Below are 11,126 nucleotides of genomic sequence, written 5' to 3' on the forward strand. Positions count from 1 at the left end.
CCATATGATCTCTTCTGTACTTGCTCTTAGTATGGTTAGCACCATGATATACTCACCAAAAGCCAAACTAATAAGCCCACCCTATCTTGGACTTTCAGTCTGTACAACTAAAACTAAATAAACCTCTCTTCTTCATGAAGTACCCAGCTTCAGGTATTTTGTTAGACCAACAGAAAGCAGAGTAATACAGCATTTTTAAAATTGTTTTTTTCCACCTCCTTCAACCTTCTATTCCATCTTCCATATTGATCCTAAAGCTGATAGTACAAAAACAGAAAATAAAATCATACTGTTTTCTTGAGTTGAACCTCCTTGATGTGCCCTTTCACCATGGTGAATTAACTAACACCTTAGTGGAACATAAAATGCCATTCATTATTACAACTTTACCCTTTGCAGGGACCTCGTCAGCCCATGACAAACGTATATTAAAGAGCTGCAGGTCTTCTAATGTTTATGATCAGGTACCTTCTCTTCTAAGAATATCCTTTTCTCCTTCATCAGTAAAGAGTATCAACTCAGGTTTCCAGATTTCTCTAAGAACCTTTTGCTTCTCGTTAGGTTAGACAACATATTTAATTTCTCCTTTTAATAATAACATTTTAAAAGTGATTATTTGCATTTGAAATCTGTTTCTGAAACTATTTTCATAATTGATTTCTCCTTTCCACAACTGAAGGAAATGAGTTTCCCCTCTGCAGCACAAAATACTCCAGTGGGGAACACTGCAAATATTGTGTTAAATAAAAAGAAATGGAATTTTTAAAATTTAGTACAGGACCCCAAATTAGGTGTTTCTTCTGACATTCCAATATATAAACAAACTGGTCATCAAAGGACTAGGATTTATAAAACATGCACCTAATACAGAAGTATCTATTATGTCCTTTAAAAACTTATTTCAGAAATGACTCTATATTGTAGGATCTTATATTCTTGCAATATATAATTTAATTTTTATGAATTCAATATTCCTTTTACATGATAATAGGTATTTTGAGAGTATTTATTTATTTATTTTTTATTCAGAGCCAGATTCCTAGTCTTTCATTTTAACATAGCTGTCATTCGTTGTTCATTATAAAAAGGATTAAAATTCTTATGCAGTATCATCATATCACTATTTGTCATCCCCTGAACTCAGGTGATATCAGTGTTACATATAAACCTGCCAGAAACTCACTTCACTATTGGATTCAAATCTTTGTAATTAATGAGAATTTCCAGTTGTCTGTGAAAAATATAGGAACGTGGACTTCTCTGAAGTCAATTTGAAAGCACAAGACATTCTCGGTTTATAAAGTACCTTCAGTTAAATGACTTATTTGCATTAACGTTGCATGTGAACTCCTAATGAGCTGAACTTCGTTAATTTTTCTAACTCTACTACTAACACTAAAGAATTTGAAAAATTCTGTCAAAGAAAAGATTTGTAACAGGGCACAGCAGCACAGAGGTTTTCCCCATACTTAAATCCTAGTTGTGCTTGATTTCCTAGTGTTGAAGGTGGAATACTGGTGCGGTATTCTTAGTAAGATGCCTAGAGTTCAAGTCAATAGGTTCTGCCTAAACATAAAGCTAGAAATAACTTATTTAAGACAAATTTTGGTGGAAACAATGTGATTTACGAAGAAGCTGCAAAACCTTTAGCCTTTATACTTTATTATATCAAGAAGACATCCCAGCTATAGAAATAACAAGTCTTACATTTATACATGGATATATACTTCAGGGTCTATCTGTTTAGGCTAAGAGAAGAAACAAGAATTTTAAAGGCAGGAGAAGCTCCAAATATTTTTTAATCATGGGATTCAGGATGTAAGATTTGTAGCAAGTCTGTGATAGTGGTAATGCTTTTCGGCATTTTGTAAGAACTATATGCATGAAAGTAGGGAGTTGATTTTTTAAGGCTGATAGAGACAGGTAAGAAATAAGCAAAGGAGGTGAGGCAACTGGAAATTAGAGAAGATAGATGAAAAAATGTGAGAGATTAGCCGGTGATTGTGGATAGAATATAACACTGTAGAAGTTAATATCCTTAATGTTAAGAATGAGAATAGCCAAGACTTACTGCACCAAAAATTTAATAAGACAGTGATAATATCTCTGATAAAACAAGAACTTCTTCTACTTACTTTTCTGTTTCAAATATGCTGTGTCACTGTAAGCAATATGGTCAGTCTAGTGGAGTAATAAGTGGTTGGAACGTGTGGTGAGAATGATAGAGCAAAAAGTATCAATAACAGCTTTAAATAGGAAGATGGCTCTCAACTTAAGCAGTAAGAAGAAGGAGGCTGTCTCACCTCTCTGACAGCGAAAATGGTAAAACGATCCCATCTGACAGCAGTTTGGTGTTCCAAATTCTACTCCCCACTCAGAGGCACTTTATGCCTGCTTTATGTAAAGATTACATCTTAAAGCTAAAATCTGGAGGCTGAGGAGCTGCTTTTATAGATAAGTCATCCTGCTCCAAAAGCAGGTTTGCAACTTCCCTTGAGTTACTTGGAGCAGTGGATCCAAGCTACAGAAAGAAGTCATGGCAGCTAGAAAGGCAGGAGCCGAGAGCCAGATTCCCTGGCAAGAAAGGACTTGCCGTGTTGGGTTAAAGTCATCTACAAATGGAAAATTTTCTTCATGTCCCTTCTCTTCCCCACCCCACCTCATCTCCTTCTCCTTTTTCCTTTCCTTTCAGTGTTGAGTTAATATAAGCCATGGGCTTCTCCTCTCCTCTCCCCTCCCCTCACTTCTCTGTTTTGGGGTGGGGGGCATGGGCTCATGTGCACAAATACATTTTAAAGTATATATATATATATATGTATTGTGGAGCTTATTCTGTTATTTAAAATTGACTTCAAATTATCCTCTTGAAATGCAATTACAATTTAAAGTTGTCTAACTCTTAAAAGAGGCTTTAAATGAAAATAAAGAAAACATGGAGAGAATGTGGAAACACAGAAAAGCTACTGGAATGACAGTCAAGAGATCTAGGTTCTTGTCCCAAAATCCATGTAGCTGTGAGATTGACTCTGAACCTCAGTTTGCCTATCTGAGAATTGAAAGTGTTGCACTAGAATGATCCTTAAGGCAACTTTCAGCTCTAACATTTGATTATCTTATGAAATCCCAGTGACATTAAGCTGAGAACCACTCTTACACAGCCCATTTAACACCTAGGGGAGGCTCATCTAAAGTGCAAGAGAAGAGAGGCAAGATCAGCTTTCCAAATATTTAAGTTGCCAGCTCAACAAATAAATAGCTTGTTTCATAACTCAGTAGCTACAAACAGAAAAAGATCATGTTAAGCAATGTGTAGCATTTGTTACAAGTGAATAGAGCCCAAAGCAGCAAAGCCAAAGGACACATATTTAGATCACAAGAGACAAGTTCCAGCACATGTGCTGGGATGTCATGTTTACTAAAGCTTCGAGGTAAAGGAGATAATAGAAACAGAATTTAGAAATTAAATAATTCACTTACAGAATGGTGGTAAATCCAGTGAGAAACACTGTTCTTGGAAGAGTGATAGCTTGGGGGTTCAGAGTTCCACAGGTATGGCTGCATCCGTTTGGTTTGGCCACTTACCAGCATGCGTACATGGGCAAGTGAACTACAAGTGCTTTGGAGAAAATCTGAAAAATACAGAAAACTATCATGTAATAAAAAAGCCTCAATACAAGAAATTCTAGAAAATGTCATTTTAGGCTTCTAGCCTCAGTCCTCAGGGAAGTTAGCCAGAGGAGGTGCATCTGTACTTGCAAGTTTATTACCAAGAGCACCAATGGCAGGAGACCACTGTTCCAGCTCAAGCAGTCAGGCAGAGAGTAAATTTCACTTTCCTCCTCTGCATGGATTAGATGACGTCTGCCCATACTGCACAGGGCCACCTGCTTCCCTTAGTTCACCACTTCAAATGCAATTCTCTTCCAGAAACACCCATGCACTCAATCCCAGAAAACTTAGTCAAACTGATACATGCAATTAATCATCATACCACATTTACCTAAAATAGCATTCTAATACCTATGCCAAAGCCATGTTCTTTAAGAGCACAGTCAGAAAGTTTCACTGAAGGAACCCACCCATCGCCAGCCTGGCCTGACAAGAGACCAGCTTCAATCTTTGCCCTTGTTATGCTTTTATACTTGCTGCAGGTATATCATCATGGGTCAATAAGGCCCAGTAAGCACAGCTATACCCTATAATTCCCAATCATTGTTGAGCCCTGCTCTTCACAAGCAAGACACAGCTCCTTGTATGTTCTCAAGCCCTGCCCCTGGCAGATAGCCACACACCCTTATACTGAACTCTCCTTCTCAAAAGTCCCACTGTGACTTTTTCCTTCTACACCCCACCTTTATGATCATGACCCTGTAAAGACCTTATAGCACATAGGAGTTAGCTGGTCTGGTTTCTAGTGCCAGAGTGGTCCCTCTCAGGTTTGTTCTGAAACAAACCTGGTCTGTTGAGGTCATGCCTCTGCTTCTTTTACATTTTCCTAACATTCACCATCATGTCTATTAATCAAAATTATTGTGGAAATTCCAGTGAGTACAATAAAAAGTTAAATAAAATTATTTGTAACAACACTAGAATAGAAAAACCGGCCGGGCATGGTGGTGCACACCTGTAATCCCAGCACTCGTGAGGCTGAGGCAGGAGGATCATTGTGAGTTTAAGACCAACGTGGGCTACAAAGTGAGTCCAAGGTCAGCCTGAATGGCATAGCGAGGAGACCCTGTCTCAAAAAGACAAAAAAAAAAAAAGAAAAACTGCAATGATGATGAGGCTATACATCTATAAAAGCCTCCACATTCAATTTTAAATTAATAAAATAAAAAGAGAATTTGATCATTTGATTAGTAATTCATATAAATATATCTTAAATTAAATAGATTTTTCTTTACTGATAGTGAACATGATAAATAGAAATGGAAAAAAAGACTCACATAAGCTAGGAATTAAGTTAAAAAGAAAAATTAGGAGCTATGCACTGGTTACTTTTCTGTCACTGAGACAAAATACCCACAGTTTAAAGGAGGAGAAGTTTATTTAACTCATAGTGTCCAGTGGGGTCAGTTCCTGGTTGGCTGGCTCCAAAGCAGGAAGGGCTGGGCAGAGGAAAGCAGCTCAACTCATAACATCCAGGAAGTAGAGAGAGGAGAGAGATGGGAACAAAAATACATCCTGTCATGTCCCTAGTGACCCACTCCAACCAGATCCCACTTTCTGACAGTACATTTGCCCATGAACTCATCAGTGGAATCCACAGATGACTGTAACTGTACCATCTCCACGATCAAATCACCTCCCCAGTGCCCCACCTCTGAATAGATGAAACTTTTGGACACTGTCAATCTAAACCATAATAACCCATAGGTTAAAAAAAAGCCCAACCCAGACTACCTTATTGAAGGGCTAGAAAACAAAGTGAACAAGAGCTTAGATTCTGGGTTTGGAAATCTTACCTATCACAAAAACATCAGCAATAGGAAAAAATAAATACCATGAAAAGATGTTGATGGCTTTATTGAGAAATACTGAAATGCAGTAAACTTTACATATTTAAAATGTGTAAGATACATCTTGAATATACGTGTATGTGTACCTATCTGTAAGTCCACTACCATAGTCAAGGTACTGCAGTGTCCACCATCCTCAACATTACTCCCGGCCCCTCCGGAATGCCTCCCTCCACTCCCTCTCCCTTCCCATCTCCATGCAACTATGGCTCTTCCTGTCCCTGTAGATCAGTTTGCATGTTTTGAAATTTATGTAAATGTAATCATGTAGTAGAGTCTCCTTTTTGTCTGGCTTCTTTCATTCAACATAATTAATTCAAGATTATCCATTTGTTGCTTATACTAGTAATTAATTTTTTTGCATTTCTGTGTATGCTATTGTGCAGATTTAACACTGTTTATCAATTCTGCTCACTAACATTAGGGATAATTTTAGTGTATGGTTATCAAACATAAAGTATTTATGCACATTTGGGTATGAGTTTTTATATAAACATATGTTTTTATTCCTCTTGGAACTGTAAAGTGTGCAGAACAAAATAGGGGAAAACCTTGATTTTAATGGCTAAATTTTAGGGTTTTAATGTAGATCTAGTCCACTTTTAGTTAATTTGTATATGATATCATTTTTTTATATAGCTATTCAATTGTTCCAGCACCACTTGTTAGAAAGACAAGAAAAGTCTGTTTATACTTGTCAAAAATCAATTGATTTTATGTGTGCATATTTATTTCTGTAATGCTAATGTTTTTCTTTAATATTTTTGTTTATCTTGACAGAAGTATTATACTGAATTAATTTCTATAGCTTTTCCTTATGATAGTATTTATCAGAATATTGAACTCTTCATTGTGCCCAGTGACATAAATCTCAACCTATAAACATGTCTTGAACCTCAATCTTAATATAAGAAGTTTACTCAGTAGGCAATAAAATACAAAACATACATGCACACATGCACATACATATAAAATATGTGTATCCAAGAGGACAAGCTGCCACTCATTCCTTGAAGTCGTTCCCCACTCCAGGGTGAGGCAGTGATTTCTGAAGGCTCCCATGTGAACTATGTTTGCTCCTGAATGCAGTCCTCATCACCTTCCACCATGGTGCAGTCTTGCCATCATGCTCAGCTATCTGCATTTCTGCATTTCCTCCAATTCTCAGGGCTAAAACAAGGGAGAATACTGCTCTACTGGATCCAAAGAGTTGCTCCTGACTCTTCTTAGTAGAGGTGGAACCTGGAACTGCTCCTCTGAGGTTGCAGATTACTGCCACATATGGCTGCCCCAGAAATGGGGTCCCACTGTTGTTAATGCCACTGACAGAAGCACTGGGGATAGACCTGCCTCAGGATGGCTGGGATTGTCTTTCCAGATCTGGTCCAGATCAATTGCTCAAAATACAAAGAGTTTCTTTTTCTCTCGTGGAACAACTCAGAGGAAGACAGGAAGTTCAAAACAGGTAGATGTTTCTAGTTCATGGACACAAGCAGGGCTGGCATTCTTTTTATTTCTTTCCAGTAGTCTTAGCGACTCTCCTCATCTGTATGGTTAATTTGGTTTTACTGTTACTGCATCCACATTTTAGCTTGCAGGAAAATGAAAGAGTCAGGTGGGATGTTTAGAGATGAGATGAAGAAGCTGCATACATCACATCTGCTCTTTTGTGAGCCACCAAATTACAACCAGCTGGAGCAGAGACTGCAGCAACTGTTTCTGGTATGGCAGCTATGTATCCACCAAACTCATAACAATGGACACTCTGGAAAAATTAGACACAAATACAATATGCTAAAATCTAAATGTCTTATATTTTTATTTACAGTATTTTTTTCTCAGTAATCATGGAAGCAGATTTGAGGAAAGAATCAATGGAAAATAATTCCTTTCTATTAATAATCATGACATAAGCACTGCAAAAAGACGTTTAGTTTAGTGATTGATTAGGTGCCTTTTATTTATTGGGTCAAAAGGAAATATTTGGATAGAATGCCATGCAATAAACTTTCATTACTGCCAAGGGCAGGGTGCTTTCATCAGCATTTTCTTATATAATAATTGGTTTATTCTCTTTCTCTTAAGTGCCAGCTTTTCTGTCCTATTCATGAAATCAATCAAGAAAATCAGTGCAAAAAGAAGTCTAGAGAAAGAATTCCCACTTAGAGGTATCTTGTGCTGGGCAAAACTGTTCTGATCTTAGTCCCCTGTCTTGGTTACTTTTCTCTCGTTTCTGAGACAAAATATCTGACACCCAAAAGTAATGAAGGAAGGGTTTCTTTAGCTCACAGTTTGTGGAGGTTTCAGTCCATACTGGGCTGGTTCCCAGGCAGAGTGGCACGTGGTAGGGGACAACAGTTCACAGCTGTTACGGAAGACAGCAAAAGCAGCAAGAGCACAAGGGGAGGAGTGGCGGCAAGCAGTTTCTTTCCCTCTCTTACACTGTATGCAACAACCCACCCTAGGGCAGGTGTAGCACTCACACCCATAAACCAATCATTAACTCTAGAAGCCCACCCTATGACTGCATGAGGCTTTGGGGGGACATCCAGATATAATCCATAACATCCCCTCAGCATGCTCAGTCCACAGCTGATTGCTGCTGGGAGAGCACAGCGTTGGGATGAGGCTATAGCCGGTCCACAGGGACAGCAGCTGGAAGCTGTCATCCACTCACATTGCTCAGAGCAAGTTGTCTTGAAGAGAGATGTGAGGACAACAAAGAGCCCTACCCTCGTACCTCCTGTAACGCTGTTCATAGCCAACTCAGCAATCCCAACCTTCCTTACCCTGCCCTACTTTTATTTTGTTCCATTGTCCCCATATCTACCCTTGTTCCTGGTTCCCTAATCCCTAAAACACACGATCATCTACCAATCACCAGATTAAAAATCTGACTGATCCTTACACTGCCTCTCTTCCCTTGTTTCCTCTACCTAGTCCCATTCACTACCTTACAAACCTCTGTCCAGCCTGACTGTTCCACCCAACTCCATTGGATTTGCTTAGGCCATCATGTTTTCTAGCCTGGATTTATTGCTAAAAGTGTCCTAACAGTGTCATTCTATCATTCCTGACCATTTTCTTCATCCTTTCTCTAACTACAAACTTTTCCTTCTATAATAAAAAATCTATTGTGTTTTTCCTTTGCTTAAAGTCTTTTATTGCCGCTAATGATTTTGAGGGATCCTACAAGGTACCCTAATCCTCCTGCTTGACTTCATTCCTCTGCTCACTACTCCAGAAACCCATATTCAAGCTGTACTGGGCTCCTAGTAAGGCAATAAGTTTATATAAAAATTAATATCTAGTCAGAGAGACTGGGCTCTCAAAGAAGCTGGCAGAAAAAAATAAAGACATCAAAATAGTGGTTGGAGGTACACGTAAAGAAAGCCAGGCTTCAAGATGAACATGCAATGGCCAGACCTACCTGCCTCCCTAAGGGAAAAGCAATAACTTGAAATTGTACAATAATTAATGCCACTTGGCCAAAGAAGTCTAGATAGGTGTCAGTCACCCAGGGTGCGTGACCAGAGCATCTGGACCTAGCTCTTCCCCAAAATGCCTTTGTTTTTTCCACGTACACTTTTATGCGACCAGCTTTCCCATTGGATCAATACGAGCTAAGCAGCTATGCCTGTAATCCTATAGGTTGATGGCCGTATGACCCACATTGTACCTGCATTGTGACTTTGTTGTATAAATTACCCCTAACAAAGGGTCTCAATGGTAACTCATTTTTGGAACCATTTCTGTCTCTCAAGAGCTACTTCTCAATAAATATTTCCAATTCTTAACCTCTGTCATTACTTGCAATTCATTCTTTAATTTTAAGAAGCACAAATTTAACTGAACCCCTAGAAGATGAGTGCTCATCTATAGGCATTCTGTTATGGACCACATAACCCTACCCCTGGGTTAGAAGAGAATTGAAATTCAGGCTCATCCAGAAAGGCACACATGAGGGTTTTTGCTGACCCAGTTCCTGGGCAGGGGTTTTCTTCTGTGACTGGTAGGGCAAGCGGAAGGAAACACACAGTCATTCAGGTCTCTTGATCATTGGTTTAATTTTTCACTGGCAATGCTTCCCTTCTTAAACATGGCTATTACAGCAGGAATCAACACTCTGGAGTTGGAAAAGTGAGTTTTCAGAAGAAGTAGGTGGGTGCATAGCTAACAGTGGTTAGTCCAGCCTGATCTATCTCCTGGTTACTCTCCAGATAGCAGCCACCTACTCTGGAGGAGTGAAACAGGGGATGCCCTGAAGGCATACAAAACCAAGAGGGATTAAAAGAGATGCCTTCTTTTCTCCTTGTTTTGTACATGGGAAACTCAATGTTGAACTTCCTTACTCCTTTGGGGCTCAATCTTAAGCACTGGAAGTTGTTTGACATTCACACGCTAAGGAAGAGCTGTTTAATACTTTTCTGCACCTGTGCATGACTTGCATACCACCTGGAGGCAAAATGGAATGCGGAGGAAAATGTTGATTATAGTTATGTTTTACAGCCAGAGTTGTACTGTATGAGAAAAGGAGGATGGTTAGAGGTGGCTTATGTTCAGTCTTTCTTTGCATTGAGAAGCAATCCTGACATTTGTTTAGGGTACAGATGTGAGCTAATGAAAAGGTAGACACCTCTGGTCCTTAAGGTACTATCTGATGCAGCTAACATTACTGAGCCAATATTTCCCTTCCTTGTCCTCTGTGCCCCAAGAGTGAAAACAAAGCCCTTCAATTATTTTAAATTGTCAACTATTAATCAGATGTCTTGGTTACTTTTCTGTCATTGCTGAGATAAAATACCCAACACCCAAAATTAAGGAAGGGAAGGTTTATTTAGCTCACAGTTTGTGGAGGTTTCAATCCATCATCTGCTGGCTCCAAGGAAGAGTGGTATGGCACAGGGGCAACACTTCAAGGTGGCACAAGACAGCAAAATAACAAGAGCAAAAGGGGAAGAGCAAGCCTCTTTTCCTCCCTTATATTGTATGCCAGCTACCCGCCCACACCGTCTCCTTGCCTTCCTCTTCCACAAGCTCAGGATGTTTACTAAGTGAGGGCCCTGGCTCCCCGCTGAGTTGCTTAGTTAAATTTCTAAACTTATCAAGTTGACACAAAGATGAGCACCCCTTGAAAATAAAAATAACTGGAATTATCTTTAACTTTCTGTCCCTTTAGAGGGAACAATTCCATGTGGCTATCAAAACAGCAGCTTCGGCTATCAGCTATGGCTATCAAACAGCTGTGGCTATCAAAGTAACAATGAGAAGCTTGTAGAGTGGCCTTCACTTATATAAATCATTAGCCTCTAGAGCCCTCTGAAAAATGGTCTTTGCATTCATAAATGTAAAAGAGTTTTTCCCTTCTGACTCTTATTACAAGAGATTGCTATTCACTGATGACCTATAAGAAAAGTTCTAACTAGTCCATTTATAGTTACAAACCTAAACATTCTTTTTTTTTATTTTAGAAATAAAAGGAGGAAAATATTAACAGACCGACAACATTTTACAAAATAGCATAGGATCAGTACAGACATTACAGAGTTACAAACAGAGTGGTAGGGAATTAACAATGCTTATTGTATTACATATTGATATCTTCAA

At 38.9% G+C, this 11,126-nt stretch overlaps 1 protein-coding gene across 1 annotated transcript in view; it reads right to left on the bottom strand.

Moving 5' to 3' along the window:
- LOC106148760 overlaps positions 1-11,126 on the bottom strand; it is a gene marked incomplete at its 5' end in the record, with an annotated part of 56,315 nt that overhangs the window by 33,937 nt on the left and 11,252 nt on the right. The window contains 1 exon segment of the mRNA XM_013515268.1: positions 3,478-3,629. Coding sequence (XP_013370722.1) covers positions 3,478-3,629 — 152 coding nt within the window.

Source organism: Chinchilla lanigera, unplaced genomic scaffold, assembly GCF_000276665.1.
Source record: "Chinchilla lanigera isolate Chin_1 unplaced genomic scaffold, ChiLan1.0 scaffold00027, whole genome shotgun sequence".
Lineage (NCBI taxonomy): Eukaryota > Metazoa > Chordata > Mammalia > Rodentia > Chinchillidae > Chinchilla > Chinchilla lanigera.